The sequence below is a fragment of the Epinephelus moara genome, chromosome 22 (genome assembly GCF_006386435.1).
Source record: "Epinephelus moara isolate mb chromosome 22, YSFRI_EMoa_1.0, whole genome shotgun sequence".
Taxonomy (NCBI): domain Eukaryota; kingdom Metazoa; phylum Chordata; class Actinopteri; order Perciformes; family Serranidae; genus Epinephelus; species Epinephelus moara.
The window spans coordinates 16,785,527-16,807,703 of NC_065527.1; the positions used below are offsets into that span (position 1 = coordinate 16,785,527).

The 22,177-nt window shown below is 42.0% G+C and overlaps 2 protein-coding genes across 2 annotated transcripts; both read left to right on the plus strand.

Moving 5' to 3' along the window:
• Positions 1 to 1,965: 1,965 nt before the first annotated feature.
• LOC126383671 (ubiquilin-4-like) lies at positions 1,966 to 9,194 on the plus strand. Its single transcript, XM_050034262.1, has 11 exons — positions 1,966 to 2,160; positions 3,711 to 3,862; positions 4,054 to 4,202; positions 4,295 to 4,557; positions 4,726 to 4,884; positions 5,055 to 5,277; positions 5,709 to 5,848; positions 6,438 to 6,521; positions 7,354 to 7,469; positions 7,554 to 7,761; positions 7,852 to 9,194. The coding sequence occupies exons 1-11, from the start codon at positions 1,966 to 1,968 to the stop codon at positions 8,002 to 8,004; spliced, it is 1,842 nt and encodes a 613-aa protein (XP_049890219.1). The 3' UTR covers positions 8,005 to 9,194.
• Positions 9,195 to 9,491: 297 nt separating this feature from the next.
• Positions 9,492 to 14,920, plus strand: LOC126383672 (ras-related protein Rab-25-like). The gene is made up of 5 exons (XM_050034263.1): positions 9,492 to 11,268; positions 11,826 to 12,021; positions 13,143 to 13,336; positions 13,684 to 13,764; positions 13,849 to 14,920. Exons 1-5 carry the CDS (start codon positions 11,232 to 11,234, stop codon positions 13,974 to 13,976), a joined length of 636 nt encoding a protein of 211 aa, XP_049890220.1. The 5' UTR covers positions 9,492 to 11,231; the 3' UTR covers positions 13,977 to 14,920.
• Positions 14,921 to 22,177: the final 7,257 nt, after the last annotated feature.

Consider the following 22,177-nt stretch of genomic DNA (forward strand, 5'->3'; position numbering starts at 1 on the left):
GGGCAGTTATGGTAAGCAGTGAATGGCCCCCACTGAGGAGGCACTTGAGCAAGGCACCTAAGGTCCAGCTGCTCTAGTGAAGGCACTGGTGGCCAACCAATGAGACTGTAGTAGTTCTGTATGCATGGAGGGCCCTTTTTTTAGAGCTTCTCTGGATAAACTGTTTAAAAATGTAAATGTCAGGCAAGTGTGTTCATAATAAACTGTTGCTGGCACTCCTGGCCGGAGCCCAGGGCAACAGAGGAGTGGGAGTCCCATCAGATGACTCCTGACCTAACAGGTCAGCATTGGTCAGACAGGCTAACATTATTATTTCCAAGTTCTCATTGTATTGTGGTACAAAATGCTTAATAGGGTATAAGACCAGCTTTTGGCTCCCCTGAGACTCTGGCCAGCTCTTACAGCGGTGCCCTTACGATCTTACGAAGGAGCCTGAGCATTAGGGATATATGCATATGCATATTCACACGTATTCATAACTAAAGAAACACAACCCAGGGTCGTCTAACAAAAAAGCCATTCCCATCTGTGGTTAACACACTGTATTGTAATTAACTGGTTGATCAAAACTAGAAATTAAGTCTGACATTTCCAAACAGATGTGTGTTATGTTAATACTCGCCACAGAGCAATTCAGTATGTTGTGAAGTGATGATGACCTTAGAGAGGTCAGTTCTCCTCAGATTCAATAACAGTTGTGAGTGTGGAAATAACAGATCAACACCATATGCACTGTAGTTAGAAAACAACTCACACTTGTAGCTCCTGGGTTTATTGGATACTCAACTGGTGCAACTTTAAACAAAAATATGAGCAAAACTTAGTGTGAACATGTGCTCTAATTCCTGACTGCTGGGGGATATAATTATTTTAAGCAAAAACTAAATAGTAAAGGAACAGTATTATACCAACATGACCCTTTCATGTCATACTTTTTATTTTATTTCATTTTATTTTAAACTAACTCTATGTGATGTCTTTTTCTGTATTTATTGCATATTTCTTCATTCATTTATATGTGTACAGTTTTACTGAAATTGCCCCTCAGGGATAATAAAGATATCCTGAACATAAACTGCCGTATGGAAATGGCCAGTTATCATATGGTTTGCTTATTAACAGTATGGAAAACAAAAATGCAAATGGATAAAAAAAAAATCTCATCTGCATGTGCACGTCTGCTTTACTCCTGCACCGCCTCTCAGACTTTTACACAGACTTTCTAATCAAGAGTTTTTTTCAACTAAAAACAAAACAAAACAAAACTGTTTTCACTCCTTTATGGGTCACTGTAACTGATGATAATCATTGTCTGATATCATATACCGTGATACAGTGAAACTGTGATATATTCTAAGATGGTTCTTGTAAAATTGTCATACCGTTGCAACCCTATTGACCAATTAGATATGTCATTTTTTTTCTCGGGGGAGGGTTCATACTAATCCAAATCGAGGAAGGTTTACACCTCTGCACAGAGTGTAAAGCCCCTTGAGGCACATTTGTGATGTGTGATAATATATCACAAATCTCTAAAAATAAGATTATTTGACATGATTTAACCACTTTACTTTGATGCTGGAACTTATGGTTATTTTCATAATAGATTAATGTGTCAATTACATATTTTTGACTAAGTGATCATTTAGTAAGTTCTGGAAAATGTCCATCATTGTATATGCAAGAACAATATGTGATTTCTTCAGCTGTTTTTGAGACATTGAAATAGGAACAAGCAGCAAATTGTCACAGTCGATTCATGTTGAATAGAATAAATATTTGGACAACTTTCCTGACACAGGCCAACAAGCATCTTTAGAAACAAGTTCTAACAGGCAGCTTCTTTATCAAACACTACATAAACCTGTATGAACAACAGAAAAAGCATATTTTCAGTGTAGTGACCGAGACAACCAAGCAGACGTGAACTCCTGAGATTCGTTCTGGAAAGAGGTTTGACCTCTTATGACCCGGAAGCTGACGCCAGACCCGAGCTGTTCCATCGGCGGAGTAAAGATGGCTGACCAAGGCGCCGCAGATCCTGGTAATAACAACAATAATAAACCTGAAGAATCGGAGGGAACTATTATTAAGGTCACAGTAAAAACCCCTAAAGACAAAGAAGAAATCGCCATCGCAGAAGATGCCTCTGTCACTCAGGTTTGTCGATTTCGCCGGTGGGGAGCTCTAACGTCATGCCCCTGCCCACAACTTCAGCTAGGAAGCTAGTTAGCCGTGTTAGCATTTGTCGTCACTCTTACCGGCTAACTGATAGTGTGTGAAATTGAAGAGGCTGTGTTTAATGAAACTGTTACAGCTTGGGTCAACAACCGTTTGGCGTTATTAACGCCGTTAACATCAAATAGAGGGATATAACCACGTTAACGTATGAAATGGCTAACCGGCTAGCCGGCTAACGGTAACAGTTAGCTAGTTAGCCAACTCAGCTCGCGAGCTAAGCCAACGTTAGCTAACGGTAGCCAAACAAGTGTCAGCTGACGGGCTCCACTGAAGCAATAATGGCCTGATAGAACCATGGAAGTGGTTTGGATGGAAGATATGATGAATCGCTTTCATTTCCCATTTCAGCTCAATAGCTTTAGAGATGCTAAAGCCTTGTGTCAGTCTAGAACATTCTCACTGCTGCTACTGAGTCATTCAGCTTTCTAGGGAATATACAGTACTCTCAGAGCCCCTGTTGGCTTGGCGACGTGCTACAGAGAAACCATAATGCCACCTATGTAGCCAGAGTAGTCTCTCCAGCTTTGTTGTCGAGCAATTGTGACTACTATGTGGTCTTAAGTAGCCATTTTTGTCTGGCTGTGTGTGTTGAAAGGTTATAGCACAGTAACACGTGTTTCATGCTTAAACACTGGACTTAGATCCAAGTTTACGGTCTCATCCACATGTGGCATTATATTTGATATACACACTGGGAATTCTTGAATACATATACACTTAACGTGACATTACACTGGTTTGAAATCATCAAAGCTGATAACTAATATAATAGCAGCGTTTTTTCTTCTTTATTCTTAACTTGGATCATCAGAAGCTACCACAAAGAGATTTTCCATGCCTGCACACTAAAAATAATAATAAAATAATATGTTATTTAAAACCCCATAACATCAGTAGAACAAGAAAGATGAAAGGACAGACCATAAAGTCATAAACAGTGAGATTCATCCACTTTTCTTTTAGTAATTTTGAAAGATTTTGTACTTTTGATACTGTGTGGTTTGGTGGTTCTGTCTCATCTGTTTCAGCAATCAGAATTCATATCCTACTTAAATGTTTAAAATTGATTGTGTGGCCATATCTGCACTACATGTAGCTGATTGGAGTGTTAAGATAAGATAGCTCTTATTTGCAGTGTAAATGAAAGATGTAACAAGAGAGCAGCTTCCTTCAGGATAAATGCATTTTCTGTGCAAATTATGCTCTGCATAGTAGTCAGAGTAACTGTGATTTGCAGATTTGGAGTGTTTAGACCACTGCTAATAGGATAAGTACAAAGGACTTTCTTGGAAATTGGAATTTAAGGCCTGAGGGTTGCAAAAGAACAGAAACACATTCAAGCAGCTCTACTAAGGTGTAACCATCTTATTCTTGATATTATCCGTTTTAATTTCCTGTGTCTCTCTCACCTTCTGTCGCTCTTGTCTCATTTTCAATCTAATCTCTATTCATTTCTTGCTGTCTTTTAGTTTAAAGAAGAGATCTCGAGGCGGTTCAAAGCCAAACAGGACCAGTTGGTTCTGATTTTTGCAGGGAAGATCTTGAAGGATGGCGACAGCCTCAGCCAACACGGCATCAAGGATGGGCTAACGGTTCACCTGGTCATAAAGACAGCACACAAGTAAGGCTACATTATTATATAATCCATGTTGGTATAAAAGATCATTTTGTAGCAGGCCTATAGGATCTTGCAATACAGTCTTGGTGTGGAATTCAGTGAGCTGCAGTTCTTGTTGCATTTATGTATAACTTAATGTCCAGACACAGTCAGATTACATACATACTGAATTTCTCTACAAATTGTCTCTGTAGGGCAGGAGATGGCGGTAGCACCTCGGCCTCTAGCTCAACCTCCACTCAAGCAGGCAATACCTCCACCTCTAGTCCAGGTACCAACCCCTCCTCCACAGCAAGCTCTACTGGAACTGCCGCACCATCCACACAGACGCCCAACATTCTAAGTGAGTCCACTTGTGTGTAACTATTTACATTCGTTAGTTAACTTAGAATAGTAATGTGTGTAACCAACGCCCACCCATCTGACCTCCCTCAGCTGGCTTTGGTGACCTGGCCGGTTTGGCTGGAATGGGCATGGGCTCGGCCAACTTCATGGAGCTGCAGCAGCAGATGCAGAGGCAGCTCATGTCCAACCCAGAGATGCTTTCTCAGATCATGGAGAACCCTTTGGTGCAGAACATGATGTCCAACCCAGACCTGATGAGACAGATGATCATGGCCAACCCTCAGATGCAACAGCTGATGGAACGCAACCCTGAGATCTCCCACATGCTCAACAACCCTGAGCTCATGAGACAGGTAAAGGACATGCAGAGGGGCTAAATGGCACTCAGATAGTTTGCACAGGCACAGCTACAGAAGGTTTCCACTGTATTTTGTTTTTCTGTATATTCAGTGTTTTACTTTCTCTGTTTAGAATGAACTTTAACTGACTTGCCCCCACTCTCCCTTTATCTCAACTCCCAGACCATGGAGCTGGCCAGGAACCCAGCCATGATGCAGGAAATGATGCGGAACCAGGACAGAGCTCTGAGCAACTTGGAGAGCATCCCAGGAGGTTACAATGCCTTGCGGAGGATGTACACAGACATCCAGGAACCCATGTTTAGTGCTGCCAGGGAACAGGTATCTGGGAGGAATGTTTACTTATCAAATCCTTGTTTGTTTGCACTGTGTTAATCCTTCCCAGCATTTGTTTTCATACATTCTGTAACCTTTGTCTGGTTTTTACTTGCCTGTGTAGCTATATTTTGACTTTTTGTGTGTTCAAATCTGTCCAATTTCTTTCTCTGTAGTTTGGTAGCAACCCATTCTCAGCTCTAGGTGGGAATTCTGAGTCTGGTGCCCAACCATCACGAACAGAAAACCGAGAACCCCTGCCCAATCCATGGGGGCCACCAAATTCTTCTAACCCTTCTGAGAGTGGAGGGGCCACCACAGGAACCTCTAGCACCACTGGGGGCACCACCCCCAGTGTGTCCAACCCTCTTGGCATCAATCCTGGTAGTCTGGGCAATGGTAATACGGAGCAGGCTATGACTCTTAATACACCTGCATGCATTTATTTACTTAGCTGAATACACATTTGCGTTGTCATAAATATCGATTAATGGGTACATATTGATTCTGAATATTTGAAACAGTTTCAGTACTTATTTAAACCCGCACAAGCTGTGTGTTCTTGCTCTCTCTTTATGTTTACTACAGTCATTCTGCTGTTCTCTGCTACTAACCAAGAAAAAAAAGTAGTCGCTGATATGTTATAGCCTTGTGTTTATCTTTTAATAAAAATTTTAAATGTCATGTCCTCAGTGTCAATATCCCCCCTGTGGTAAATGGCATCAGATATTGATTTTTTGTCAAAGTATTATATCGAAGTAGAAACACCAGTATGGTGACAACACTAATACACATATATAACTAAACTCCTTTCTTTTTGTGCGTTGCAGGGATGTTCAACAGCCCGGGCATGCAGAGTTTACTCCAGCAAATCTCGGAAAACCCTCAGCTGATGCAGAACATGCTGTCTGCTCCTTACATGCGCAGTATGATGCAGTCACTGGCTCAGAACCCAGAGTTGGCCTCCCAGGTATGTAATAGAAAGACGCATGTCCACAAACACATGTACTGTACATACACACCCATCGCTCATAAAACACCCACAGCCACAGATCATATTACAGTGCACATTCTGGTTATTTAGATTCAAAGCTTGTTTAAGAAGTCTTTGTTATTCAGATTGTGTTCCACATATAATCGATTGATTATGTTGAACTCCGCAGTTTATAATGAATTGTAAATAGTAGGATCTAGCGAGGCCTGTTGTGCATTAGGCCAATAAGCCCAGCTATTTAGTGCACACTCAACAGAGGGGATTGTCTGTTAAGCTTATTTGCATTTGCAGCAAATTGTAAGAAAGAATAAACAACACAGCTCTGACTTATTTAGTTCTAACAAACAATGCTGATTGTGTGGCAGTCCAGAAAACCTTACACTGGAGTGTTGAACAAATGGTGACAGAAAACTGAGAGACTCAAGCTTTTATTTCTGTTTTCAACATTTTGCCTGTGCTTAAGCAAATATATTGTACACATCAACTCTAGTGAGTGAGCATCATATTCAAATGTGGAATGACACATTCATTACCTTGACTGTCCTTCTGTCTTTTTCTTTACCAGGTTTTGATGAATAACCCTTTGTTTGCTGGAAACCCACAGCTGCAGGAACAGTTCAGATCTCAGTTGCCCATCTTTCTGCAGCAGGTACCACACATATCTCAGTCCAATAATCCAGTCATAGATTGTTTTGTTTGATTTTTTTTTTTGTTCAATAAGACATGAAGACAGTCCTCATGGTGTAACATGATAGGTACAGATTGGCCTATAGGGGGCAGTACACTACAACAAGGGGATGTGAAGGTGATCACAGACATGTATCTGCACATGCTGAACATTTTTGTCTCTGGGATTGTGGGTATCTATTATACATTTTTGGCTACTAGTTTAGATTTGTTTTTGATAAGCTACTAGTCATTTTCTCAGAAACTCAAGGTCGGAATTCCAGACATTTGATCAGTACATCGCTTAGATGCTCCTTTTTTAACACTTTATGGTACAGTGAATTAGATCAGATTTTATCAATTCCACACTGGGGAAAATTTGTTTTTTCAGTTTTCTTTTACAGCAGCTCAAGAGTCAGAAGTAAGAGAAAAAAAGGATAAAAGTGATTGAGTGTCCGTGATTTGAAGTTGCACAGGATAAATGTAATAAACACATGGTGTATAGTATTTTTTTTACTGTAAAAATATATAAATATTATTGCACAGCAAGTGGTAAAATATTGCACACTTGGAAACTGCACAGGACTGTGAAAGAGTATAAATATGAAAAGATATGTATAAGAATATGCATATGTGTATGTATACAGGCTGAAATATTAATTATATAATGATAGATATAAGAATAATCCCACAGTGTAAGTACGTGTATGTGTAATGTGTTAGGTTTCTCACAAATGTTATATTTTACAAGAAATGGATTGCTAATCGGTTGATCGGTTGGTTAATTAAATGCTGCAACTTATGTTTGTCTTCAGATGCAGAACCCAGAAGCCCTGTCAGTGATGACCAATCCCCGGGCCATGCAGGCTCTAATGCAGATCCAACAGGGTCTACAGACACTGCAGACAGAAGCACCAGGCCTCATGCCCAGGTATGCTTTCACAGACAGATACACACATATTGCTTTACTTGGTAGATTTTATTCCCAACCTTTCTGTTTTCTCTTTTGGCCTAGTTTGATGACAGGTGGTATTCCTGGTGGAATTCCCGGTGCAATTCCAGGAGGAATAGCTGGTGGAATTCCTGGCATACCCACAGGTGGGGGCATGCCCGCAGAGAACCCGGCCTCCTCACCCAGCAGTGCGGGAACAAACGCTGCCCAGCAGCAGCTGATGCAACAGATGCTCCAGATGTTTGCGGGAGGAGGCGGAGGAAGTGCAACGGTACACACAAACGCGCATGCACTGATACATCATCTTTTACACCTGTATGATTTTTTTTTCTGAAGTTCCATTAATTTGTCCCCCGTGTAGACCCAGACCCCAGAGGTGCGGTTCCAGTCCCAGCTGGATCAGCTGAGCGCCATGGGCTTCATCAACCGCGAGGCCAACCTGCAGGCCCTCATTGCTACTGGAGGAGACATCAATGCCGCTATTGAGAGACTGCTGGGCTCACAGCCCTCGTAAAGACATACAGTACATACTGACACACAGACACGTGCATACACACATACACACCTAACTCATAAACACACCCAGCATCTACAGAGAACCAAGAGAAATTTAAGTGTATTGTCCCAAACTTTGCTGAAGAAACTTGGGCAGGATCTGTAAGACCCTCATTCTACATCTGTTCTCAGATCATTCCCTAGTCCCCATACTTTTTTGGCACCATCCAATCAGATCTCTGTCCCAGAGTGCTGCTGTAGAGCCGGACTGAACCACTCTCACCGTGAGGGGTGTTCTGGTGCAGAGAAAAGAGTGAGAACCTCTCCTGAAAAGGGACACCCAACCATTTCTTCATTCATTGTTTTCTTCACATAAAACTGGAGTCGAGTGTTGCAGACAAACATTTACATAAAACACATTAAACCCGTGTGATGTGATTGGCTGTTGGCTTTGTGTCACACATGGCCATTGTGAAGCAGTTTGTTAGCATTTAACTGGCAAATCAATACATGAACATTCTCTGGTCCACAGACAGTAATCATCAACAAGAACAGGAAGACATCTTGTCCACACAGGCGCTCAACCCCAGTCCCTTCCTCTTCCCCCATTCTCGAGATTCTACATTAATAGCTGTTTCTGCCCGACAACTTTCACTATTTATTGCAAGCGCTTTAAGAAAATGACGCCCTCCACACTTCCCTTAACTTGTAATTTGTCATTCCAGATAAAAGTGCCCACTCACAGGTGCACAGTGTCTTTTCCTTCTGAGGCACCACTGCTGTGCCTTCTGCCCTTCCCTGCCCTATAACAGCATTCGTCTGCAAATGACACCCCCCATTCAGTGGGTTAATTAGAAACCCCCAATAAATTCCACACAGCATCATCCAGGACTGTAACCATAATCAAACAACGCGTCGTAGCAGCTCCGAGGCAGAGGATGCTGTTAGAATGAATATGAATGAAACAAACAAGCTTTCCTTTCATTTTAATCTGATTCTTCTTTTTTTTTATCATATTTTTCTTTTTTTGAGGTGCAGTTAGTACCTAGAGATAATTTTGATTTGTCTCAAATGTGGAAATTAAGTGAGTAAAAATTAAGTGAATAAATATTGGAAAGGCTTTACAAACAATAATGGTATGGTGGCACCATACGTTATAAAATCAAGTTCTAGGTTGTCTTTTTTTTTTTTTTTTTTTTCTTTTGAAAATCTCAGCATTGTAGTTGTGGTAACCTTGGCAACTGCTTCTATAGCTTTGCTTTGTCTGTTGACCTCAGCTGAAAAAAAAAATCCATCTCACAATTGAACATGTTGAAACTAACTTTTAACAGTACTGTACTAAAAAAGAATAAAACATGGTCAAAAACAGTCGACGCCCTGTGTCAGGTGATTATAGCCTTGTGATGGTGCAAGATGGCGCCTGTCGCTTTCCAGTCATTAGCATTTTTTGGCCTTGAGGTTCATGAAGAGTAATTGAATTATGATCTGCTTCTGTTGTTAATCAAGAAAATGTAATCTTGAAATGTAAGATTAAATGATGTGTTTTATGGTAACAAATGGTCATTTTGAAAAGTACGTAAGGCACAGTTGTTTGGTCCAAGTATTAGGGATGTCCCGATCACATATTTTTTTTTGCATCCGATCCGATACTGAGTCCGATACCGAGTCCGATCCGATACTTTGCAAAGCATTAAAAAAGAAAAATTTTTTTTATAAATATAATAATAATAAATTTATTTGGTATTAATCAAAGGTAATTTTGGAGAACATGCAAACACGTGAACTTTGTCTAAAGGGGAGCATAAAATAGTTTTAAACACTAATAAATAAATATTTACTTTTCATGCCTACGCACCGGCGACAGCTATAGCTGAAGGCGCTATGTTTTTGGGTTGTCCGTCCATTCGACCCATTCTCATGACTGTGATACCTCATGAATACCTTGAGGGAATTTCCTTTTAAATTTGGCACAAACATCCACTTGGACTCGAGGATGAACTGGAAGGTCAAGGTCACTGTGACCTCACTAAACACCTTTTTGACCATAACCTAAGAATTCATATGCTAATCATGACAAAATTTCACACAAATATCTGATAGGGTAAAATGATCAAGTGAAGATACTTATTTCCAAAAGGTCACCTTCACAGTGGCATCATAATATTCTTCAAAAACACTTTGCAGTCCATTATTGAATGTCATATCTCAGGAACAGAAGGGAAGACATTCGGTCAGATGCTGAATTGGTGACACTAATTCTGTTTTTCTGGGATTAATATGTGTGTGAAGCAGCCGTGTTTTAGAATTTGTAGCGTTTCTGCAGCAACATCCATATTTGGAGTATTTTCTACAGTCATGGCTGCATATGAGTCTGAGACATGGATTTAAACTGTAACTTGACTGGTTGGCGGAGTCATACAACGGTGAGGTGGTAATTCTCGTTTTTAAATCGGCTTGGCGTTCAGGGAGTTCCTCTGGAAATCAACCAACTAAACATCTGCCTTTCCATATGGTGTGTCTTCACTATAGTTGGTACCAAATTGCATATTTCCTGCCAGGAATCTTTCTAAAACATTATTAAGATAACTATGTATGGACCTATTTAATAAAGTGTAACCCAATTGTACATTTAAGAACATTACAGTCAGAATAACCATCGCCGGAAAATACTATGTAGCCTCAATGTTTTCAGCCTGCGTTCCTTTAATTATTATCTGAACAATCAAAATCAGATATAAAAAATTAGCACGACAGGCCAAATCAAATCTCTGCTCACATCCCTGCAGGCATCAGACAGGTGGCAAAATGGCGTTCTGGTACACAGATCCACCTGTTAGGAGCGGCTGATTGTCATACAAATGGAAGGATGGGTGGAGTCTGTTACTGCAAGTGGTTCTACCTGTTCCACCTGCTCTCCACCCCCCCCAGCCTTCCCTCGGGTGTCAGCTAATGAGGGATCGGCAGGCCACAGGACTCTTTCCTGCCTGTCCTTCTGTCCTATGCAGAGCTACCCCTATCCTCAGATCAAGAAGGACACGGGTGGGAGCAGCTGAACCTGTTCTCTTTTTTCACCTTCACTCTCTCTCTCTCTCCACACTGGAGATGAAGAAAGAGGAGTGAGGCTGTGTTTTTTTTTCTTTGGCCTGTTTTTTCTAACTCTTCTCTACTTTGCTGGGGACAAATATTGAAAGTGGCTTCAGGATATTTACCAAGTGAAAGAGGGAAGCCTTCACCACTTAATGCAGCATGGGGTCTGATGAGTCGTACAATTTTGTCTTCAAAGGTGAGTCATGTTTGCTCGAGCTGTGATTGTAACAGAGGAGCTAAAAAAGACAGTGTACAGAGTGTGTTACTTGTGTAGACGTTGAAGCTGTCAGGTGGTTGTCGCTGCCTGCTCCAATTTCCGATGAAGTGGGAAAAGGAGGAAGTGATGGCTTCCTGTTTGTTTTTGTTTGTTTTGCTGTAATGTGTTTGACCTTTGACCCATAAAAGAAACCTCCAAGATTCCCTGCTTCACTAAAAGACTGTTATGTGCTTTTTGTGATTATTTCCTTGACTGACACACAGTATCCCGCCTATGATTCTTCATTCCATTCATTCCAAAGTAAAGTCAGCCACGGAGTGCCACGTTTATGTGATGTCACAGTGTCTGGTGTCTCCTTAAGGTGACAGAGAGTCTACACGTGTTAGATGAGATAAAATGTGTCTCATTCATTACATAAAATTAAAGTTTTGACCAATTAACAGTATTATTTTTGGACTTTGTGTGTCATGAAACCAATGTGTTAATCAGTACTCACAACTAATGAATTTCAGCTTCTCCTGTGTGTGCTTGTTCAGTGGTGTTGATAGGGGAGTCTGGCGTCGGAAAGAGCAACCTTCTGTCCCGCTTCACTAAGAATGAGTTCAATCATGACACCCGCACCACCATTGGCGTCGAGTTCAGCACGCGGACTGTTCAGCTGGACAACTACACCATCAAAGCTCAAATCTGGGACACGGCAGGGCTGGAGCGCTACAGGGCCATCACCTCCGCGTGGGTACACACACACACTCACACACATACATACATGAGTAGTAGAGACATCAACAAAAAGGGGAGAATCGTCACGTCGGCACTGGCTCACACGTGTGTCTGTTTAAGTCACACAGATTTGAGTGATGTAATTAACAGTCACATCTCCTTCAAACATTTTGCAATAACAGCTTCCAGTTTGACTAATAAGATCCAACTCACACGTTTGGTCTCCAGATAAAAGCACAAATACATCACAAAGCATGCTGCTACAAATTACTAACACTTGCTCACCAAATGTATCAAAATCAAATAGAAAATATTGGTTTGAGATCCTTTTTTTTGAAGATTGATTTGCCTTTAAGTGATAGGACAGAGTAGCATGAAAGGGGGAGAGAGAGAGAGAGAGAGAGAGAGAGAGAGAGAGAGAGGGGGAGTGACATGCAGCAAAGGGCTGCAGGCTGGAGTTGAACCGGGGCTGCAGCAGCAAGGATGAAGCCTTTCCTACATGGGGCACCTGCTCTAACCACTAAGCCACCGACACCCCTGAGATTCTTTTATTAATTAAAATAAGTATTTTGTAATTTGAAAATACAAGAATACTTTCTGTCCAAACTGATACCACATTCCAGGCAGTGTGTAACTTCGATATATATATGACCTTAACCCCACCACATTGCCATTCTTATTTTTTATCCTAATCTAAATTCTAATCTCTCACATCATAAGAGGCCGGTTGTGTTATTTTGGAGTTGGGGAGCTGCGAATTCATGCTGGGTGGCAGTCAAACGCCTCATTTCCTCTGCATGGTTCAGCTCTACTCACGTTTGGTACCGAGTCCTTTTCTCTATTTTGTTTTCTAAGGCGGATAATACTCCCTCAGCGTAGGTGGGATTCTCAGCTGATCACTATATTGAACCTGGAGGGTTGAACGTGTCTTATTTTAGAATAAAATTACACACATAAATTTAAGTATTTTGAATACATAAACACAAGCTCTTGTACTATTTTGTTACAAATTGCATCTACTGTTTTTCTGTCCATTAAAAACAAATTACAAGTTGTAATTGAATACATATTTTAAATGCATTTAATTGACATACAGCCCATCTCTGCTGGACTCTCCCACCTGGTGGTCACAGGTATTACAGGGGAGCAGTTGGAGCACTGCTGGTCTACGACATCAGCAAGCACCTGACCTATGAGAGCGCAGATCGATGGTTGAAAGAGCTGTTCGACCACGCGGACCCTCACATCGTGGTGATGCTGGTGGGAAACAAGAGGGACCTGGAGAACCTCAGGACCGTGCCCACAGAGGAGGCCAAGGACTTTGCAGGTCAGTTAGAAACCAGTTATAACCAGGTATATCTACAGGTTTCATGTAACCAAGGGAGTGAGGGTCCTCTGCCAGAAAATTTTGAGCATCAAACACTTAATTACCTGCATTCTGGGGTATTTTTAAGCATCAATTTATGGTGCAAATGAATTTATTTTGTGAAAATAAAAGTCCTCTGCTCTATCTATGTTTTTATTGGGACAAATACAAATGTTCTAAATACTGCGTCCCCCTGCAATCTACACCTATGCTTCATCTAATGCTCAGTACTGTAAATGATTCTCCTTGAATATTGATTGTGATCTTTCCTTTCCTTGCTCTTGCCCCCTCGGACCACCCCACCCCAGAGAAGAGAGGTCTGATGTTCATGGAGACATCAGCGTTGGACTCCACCAATGTCGAACATGCTTTCAACGAAGTCCTCACAGGTATGTTCAGTCAGCGTGTCGTCAGTACGCCCTCGTTGAATGACCTACGGTGCAAACTTGCCATCTTTGTTCCATTATTTCCAGCGATCCATACAAAGGTGACCAGCAGACAGGTGACCCGTGGCTCCATCAGTGCCGTGACCCTGTCCAGCCCCATCGGACCCAACAGCGAGGCACAGGAGGGGCGCGGCAGCTGCTGCAAGAACTCCTAACAGACTGCTGCACTGTAACAATCTGCGCTGCCTACGTTGAACCAGCATCACGCTTGACTGTTGTTCAAGCTAAAGCACGCCATCATTCACACCCAATTTGACGAGAGAGGTACCTGCTCGACCTGCAGTCAGTGTACAAACCTCTTTAAACACTAAAGCTGTGCAGTATATAACTCAAAGACATACAAATATTAAGGAAAATCTATATTTTATACACTATATTTCTTGTTGTGGCTATTGATCATGTTTTACTACTAACAGCTGTGCAATTTATCTTCTCATGTTTTTAAAGAGGCACTGTAAAGTTGTATTGCTTTTCTGAAGGAATGCACTGGGATTCACTTGGAATAAATTATTTATGTTATTCTGTCTGCATGTAATTACCACACAAAGACATGAATTCATTATCTGCATTAGACGCATTATCTAAACTAGATGAGGGAATAGGAGAGAGGGCTGATGTGAGATAAAGACAGCTGTGGAAGAAGAACTGTGAACCTTGACTTAAAATAGAGCAGTGATTTCCCACTCCCAACCGTCCTGTTACCTGTAAAGTCCACGCAAAAAATGTACTTAAGGAAAAGAACATGTGTTTTATTGGCAAAATATAGTCAAAGCATCATCACTCATTATAAGAATGTCTCTATTACATGATTGTATTTATCACCAGAAGGTTATTATGGATGCATTAACATGTAAGCAGTGTTAAATGTTGCGGCTGGTCCAGACGAGGCAGATATCAACTAATTGATATGCTGTTGTGTAGTTTAATGTAAAAAAAGGTGCATAATATTTTATTTGTTTATCATAAGTTTTGTATCTAAAATCAGAACCAGTGACTAGAGTGAATAATAATGCTAAAGATAATGATAATAACTGATATACAGTTCAGTCAGTTGTAACTAAAAGCTGTAGATAAATAACTTAAAGAGTTGAATAAAGGTAGTGGTCACACTTCATTTGAGTATTTGTGACATTTCACCAGCTTATTGGTGAGATTCAACAATTCAACTGTTTCGCTTTGTATGTGTTTCTCTGTAGGGTACATGTGACAGTTCACTTTATATTTACTGAATACTTTTGTTGAATTTGAAATGTTTACTCAACCTGTGCTGCATAGGTAAATTGAATAGTTCAACTAAATCATTGTGAGAATTTAAGGATATTCATGACTTGTCACATATGAATTTGCTTTTACGTCTGGAACCTCCCGTCTACAACGGTCCTGAGATGCGCTTTCGTTGAAGACTTGGCTCAGATTCCAGAGTTGCTTCTTATCCTGAAGTCTTAAGGAATCTGATCCTGTTTGATTGCGACCGCATGCCTTTGCTGACGTCAACCCCAGCAGGATTCGAGCCCTTGACCTTCCGCATGGAGGATGAGTGCTCTAACCACTACACTAGGGAGGCCCCCATGACTTGTCACATATACTCTATAGACAATGTACAATCTACAGACAAAGTGAAACAGTTGAATTGTTGAATCTCAACTAATGAGCTGTTGAAATGTTACAAATATTCCATAAACTGTCTGCAGGTGGACTATCCAAGTAGTTGCTCTCCACCCCTGAATAAAATATCTGTCACACAGAGTCAGACAGCATACAGCGGTGGTTCTCAACCTCCTCTTAATGATTACTGAATTAAAAAAAACACAATATTATGTAGAATTTTATCTTCTGTTGTTTGGTTTTGTGAAATGCAGAATAGTTTTACCTCTTTAGACCTTCAAAAATTATTGAGATGTAACAGTCTAAGAGGAAGAAACCCTTCTAATTAAATGTCTCACATCTCATATTTAGGGGTCACACTCAAAAACAAGTGGGAACACTGTTGGGTCGAAGGTGTTGTGTCTCTCCTCAGCCTGTAGATGGCACTGCTGATGTTGCGAGTTCAAGCATCAGCGCCGTGCTGTGCTGTGCAATGCATTTGTCCGCTGGCTCATTTCCTTATTATCTCCAGTGCGACTCATACCATCATCTAATCCCACTGTTCATTCCATTAATGATCACAATATTAAGCTCATGTGGCGCTGCAGTGTTGTCACCATGGCAGCAACCTCTGATGCCCTCTTGACAAGCTAATCAGTGTGCCCATGAAGTAGAGAATTAATTTACGCCTTTTCCACAAATAGTAAATTCATTCACCAGTGTTGTGGCTTTACTGCAGTGTGTGTGTATGTGTGTGTGTGTATGCAGATGATCTTCAGACTATGGATGTAATTGGACAGGCTCATATGGCACGACTGAGAGAAAATAAATCTACAGCAGTGGTAGTTAATGACATTCTGGACAGATAGTGCTCTATCTCTGGCTCACAGATGTGCATAAGGAGCCTTCAATGTGGTGTGAGTGTGTGTGTGTGTGGTGTCCCCAAGCAAGACTCCTTTGCCGGAGATCATTTTGCCACAGTGAAATGACCACAAATGCTTTTATTAAGTTTCTCCTCTGAAAATATGATAGGGAAGGCTCTGCACCGGGCAGTAAATGTTTAATTATTTCCTGTGAATGAGGGTATTTTTATGAGCTGAGTAAAAGCATCTGGTGTAATAATCCACGCAGGCTGAGCCGGCTGCACAGGTTGAAAGCCTGGTCATGATATCTGTAAATCTCCCTCTGTCCTGAGGCTGGAGGTAGGGGTCGTGTTTGCAAAGATCATGAAATTAAAAAAAATATTACAAGCTCTTTGTTCTTTGTTAGGATGAGGGTAGTAAGATTTTCTTCCGCTGCTTTACAGATTCTCACAAATTCCTCCTGGATCTGTGTGCGGACTGCTTTCTGACCTCGTCTGAAAGCTCTCGCAGTGGTCGGAAAGACTTGGATTTAGCACATACATGTGGTGGCTATTACCCACATGCTACTTGACATGTGTAGCCTGTAAAAAAAACAGTGTGTCTGAAACCAGGACTCATATATGCTAAAGTGATGAGTGGTATGGCACCTCTGACTCCAACGTGGAGCTGTTCATTTTTCATTTACAAGACCTCATCCTGTAAGGCTTTATGGGGAACCTGGTCCTCCTAGAATCTACAGTTGCAGCATCACATCTGTATGGATATTACTGTGACATTTGTGTTCTTACGACCTTTGACCCCCATGAAAAACAGATCTTTTCTAAAAACCCACATTTTCCATCCATCATTGCTGTCGCCCCGCTGTTTCTCCTCCACTCTCTAATTCCTAGTTTCATAGACTCCTGATTTTTTCCGACTAGGTGTTGGGCTCCACAGAGTTGTTTCCCTGCTGTTTATTTCTGCTTCCTTCATTTGTTTGTTTGTTTACAAGTGTAATTACCAGAGACTGACAGAAAATCCCATAAACTTCCGTTCACATTCACACAAGATCTCAAAAAACATCTGTACTCGCTTGTCTTTTATTTATGTTTCTCTTTGTCGCTCAGTTGCAGAATATTTCCGACACACACACACACAAAGACATATTTTGTGGTATTTTTGCACATCATTGCTGTCCTGCGATGTATTTCCATAATGTCAACTTGTCATTAGTTAAGAAAAATAGCAGCTCTGTGACAGGGCATTTTTCTGCTAATCTACTGGTTTTAAGTGGCTCATTTATTTTACATTGTGGGATATTTTCGGAACCCTACTCCCTACCAAATTTGGAGATTCAGGGTATTCATTGGACAGCAAAGATATCTTATATCAGTACAGACTGGTACACGATGTTAGTTTAGAATAACTTCTGAGTAGAAAACTTCTTCATCATTCATTCATTTCCCCTGTTGGGGTCACAGGGGGGCTGGAGCTTATCCCAGCTGACATTGGGCGAGAGGTGGGGTACACCCTGGACAGGTCACCAGACTATCACAGGGCTGACACATAGAGACAGACAACCATTCACACTCACATTCACACCTACGGACGATTTAGAGTCACCAATTAACCTGCATGTCTTTGGACTGTGGGAGGAAGCCGGAGTACATGGAGAAAACCCACGCTGACATGAGGAGAACATGCAAACTCCACACAGAAGGGCTCCTCCATCCCAGGGTTCAAACTATGAACCAGTCACCAGACTCATTATCCAGAGTCATTTTAGTTCGCAAAATACTGGAGTCGCTGGTCTACTGCTGCTTCGATCAGTTAGTGTACAAGGTAGAGCAGTGGAAATATTTCATATATAGTACACTACATTTACAGTGATAATGCTTTTTTAGGTGGGTCTTTACAGCAGTTACGGCTAAAAATAGCAACAGAATGGACACGGGGACACATCCCCCTCAATAATTAAAACCTGTGCATTTGTACCCCCCCATAAAAACATGAAAGTAGCAGAGAACTTTTATTTTAACAAAATTAAAGACATTTTCACTGTAAATTGATGCAGGAAATTCATAAACTGGTGCATACAAATTCACCAGAATGCAGGATATAAAGTGTTTGATGCTAAAAAAAAGTCTGGCCCCCAACCCCCACCCTGTTTTATATGTGTCCCCCCAAATGTTCCATCCACACCCTTGTAAAAAGATTTTTTAAAAACACAAAGGTCTTAGACAACAGATTTGTAATTTGTTAGCATAGTGTAATAATGGGTGATGCGCCATGTGTGGGCGGAAATAATTTTGTATGTGCGTGCCTGCATCTGTGCAGACGAGCACACAAACAAAACCCAAAGTCCAAACACAAGAGTGTTTGACAGCCCACATTCCTCCATCACCCTGCATCTGTCAGTGCATGTCAGCAGAGAACACAAATTTTTAGATTTCCCCGTCAGCTGACATCATCACATAAATAGAATCAAAGTCAATGCACGCTGATTACCATGGTGATGTTGTTATGGCGACCAATCAAAGGGAGAGGTGAGCTGATGGGTGGCTGTGTGTTCAGACTCTCTACTCCCCGAAATGCGCAGTGGAGAGAGAGAGAGAGAGAGAGAGAGAGAGAGAGCTGAGTGGTGGATTGTTGCCTGGAGGTGATTGCAGAGAAAATGTTAAGAGTGTGTTTATCACTCCTGCTCGAAGGCTTTAGTCTCAGCTCAGCTTGTTATGAGATTAAAAAATGCTAAAGAACAGTTTGCATGAGTGTGTGTGTACATTGTGTGCCCTCTTGTGTTTAGCTGTATCACCTCCCCATACACTCCAGTCAATTAACATCTTTGCAACGCTTCTAATTTAATAATGGAGCCTGTTGTGCTTGGCCGTCCCCATTCAAGGCCCAGCTGGGGTCACAAGATTCCTTTCCGGCGTACAATTAAACAGGTTGCCAGCGACAAACAGAGCCGAGAGCCTCAGCACTGGTTCACTTAACATAATATTACATACCTCAGTTGCCATGACAGCTCCAGTGTTTGTGAGTGTGATGCTAAACGGCTGCAGGTGTAAAGTGATGCAGTGAACTATTATTTGAGTGCTGCTTTCAACTGAAACCTGAGAACGGAAAGTGTAAAATAGGCTCGTCATTAACATATTATCTCCCGTGTGACAGGTGAGCTTCCCACTGAGTGTGGATGTACGTGACGACATCTGCAGAGTAGGAGGCAGATCATGTTTTAGTCGGTGAATGGGCAACTTTTTCAGTCACAAAGTCTCTTATCCAAAGTCGTAACGCTTGACTTTTGCCTGGTTTCGTGGAGCTGCACTGACCACAAATCCACTGACCCAGAAATTTCTGACAGCCGCTCCAACATTTTTACCCACAGACACCTGGCTAAAACTAGACTGTGAAACCCTGAGCTTCCAAACATGTGAGTGTGGGAGAAACTTTTCAGCTGCTCCTTCCAAAGGAGGGGGGAAAAATGGCAATATTACCACCCAGCCCTTAAAAGTGCTCTGTTCTTTCTCAGAGGAACACAAAACGTCTGGCAGTATAGTAAGTGACAAAAGGGGCGTTAAATTGAGTTTATGAGTAGATATTTCCATGTGTGTACTTTTCTCCTCCTTAGCTTTTGTTCCATGTGGCTCGTGGATAGAGGTGCAGTCCAGATGACACAGCTCAGCCAGGAGCATGGAGATACCGTGGTTACTCTAACAGATGCATTTCATATAATATTTTGTTCCAGAGAATGAGTCTGACTCGGCTCTTTTTTTTATACCATGCTTTTCACTTCACTTTATTGTTTTGGTTCTTGTAGTGTGGGCTGCACTGTCTAATCAGAAACATGTTCCCAACTTCCCATCGTAGGAACATCGCCATGGGCGGATATTAAGGCAGCGGGCCCCTGGGCACAGATATGCAAAAGGTCCCACCGCCTTTACATAGGAGCAAGAAACAGACTTCATGGTGGTTTTGCCTCTTTTTTTATTGTTGTCCTGCATCTCTTTGTAGTTGTGATGCATCTTTTTGTGTTTTTGTTTTGTAAAGTAGCCCCTTTCCCACGGCACCAAAAACCCACCAACATCCGCTTACGTCTGGCTTTTTTTATTTAACGGAAACATGTACAATTGGCATTCACTCCCGGGACAAATAACTGCAGCAGTCACAGGTATTTATTGGCTCCAGCTCTGATCGGCTCCTATCGGCAGTGAGGGAAGTACGACATCCAGGTGGATGCACTAATATTAGCCCCTTTGCTGGCATCATGCAATGACAGGCTGACAATGACAATGACAATGACAGACATCCCTCTCCCCACCAACACTTTCCAGCTCTTTCTGGGGGCCCCCAAGGCGTTCCCAGGCAAGATGAGATATGTAATCCCTCCAGCGTGTTCTGGGTCTGCCCCGGGGCCTCCTACCAGTGGTACATGCCTGCAACACCTCCAGCAGGAGGCTCCCAGGAGGCATCCTGATCAGCTTCCTGAACCACCTCAACCGAACCCTTTCGACGCGAAGGAGCAGCAGCTCTACTCCACGCTCTCTCCGGTTGTCCAAGCTCCTCACCCTATCTCTAAGGCTGAGCCCAGCCACTGCACGGAGGAAACTCATATCAACCGCTTTTATCCACGATCTCATTCTTTTGGTTACTACCCAGAGCTCATGACCATAGGTGAGGGTTGGGATGTAGATGGACCAGTAAATCGAAAGCTGCACTCAAATATTGTTCTAAATAAGTCGGCACCAAGACCAAGAGAGAGACTAAGTAAGAAATGTAAAAAAGAAGTTACCACTGCAACATTTTCACTGGCCTGCATGCTGCTTTCTACTGCTTACTAACCTATTTTCCGACCCATAGGTGATGTTGAATGTGACACACCAGGGAAAAAAAACATGCAGAGGAATGTGTACTCTTTTTTTTTAAGATTATTTTTTGGGCTTTTTTGCCTTTATTGTATAGGACAGAGTGAAAGGGATGAGAGAGAAAGAGCTGGGGGTGACATGCAGAAACGGTCGCAAGCCAGAGTTGAACCTGCGACCGCTGCAGCGAGGCATCGCCTCTGTACATGGGGCGCTGGGACTATCCACTACACTACCGACGCTCCGGAATGTGTACTGTTGTACTCGTCTGCTGCAGAGCTGTATGCATCGCTGTTGTCTACTGCCATCGCCTATTTTAGCGGCTTTGCGTTTTAAAAAAACCTGCATACACCCACTAATTTTGGTGCAAATGGGATATTTGAGGTAATTCTGCGTCTTTTTTTTTTTGCAGTTTTGTGTCTCTTTGTGGTTGTTTTGCACACTTTTGTCACAGGTTTGTGTTGCTTTTCAGTTCCTTTGTGCCTTTTGTGTTCATTTTGATTCTGTCTCTTTGAGTGACATTGTGTAGGTGAAGGCCAGGGGGGCCCCGACACTTCAGGTCCCTGGGCCTGTGCCCGGTTGGCCCATTCAGTAATCCATCCATGCACATCCCTAATACATCTTAGTTTTAGCACACAGATGCATTGTGTGTGTGCATTTTCAGAACAGTTGTTGAATTGACAGCTTTCCAGAGTTAATCTCCCTGGAGTTGTAGATTGTGGGAAAACACATGTTGTTGTCCACTTCACTTACAAGGGGGGAGAACATGCCTGGGCTTAAGGACAAGAAAGTTGAACCCAGGTCACTGTCAAGAGATACAGTACATCTAAACTCCCTACGGTTGTGGGTAAGTGTGTGTGTGCAACACAAAAAAGACAGATATGAACATGCTAGAGTTCTTTGCAGTGCAAGTGCATGCATATATGCATAAGCCTGCATGAATGCGTGACAGCCTGTGATGTTTTAGCTGGACCCTGCTGTTATGTGTGTAGTTTCCTCTCTTTGCAGTGAAAGCTCCGGCATCTAAAAATATCATGGGCCCGGGAGGAAAACGAGGATGGGAAACCATTT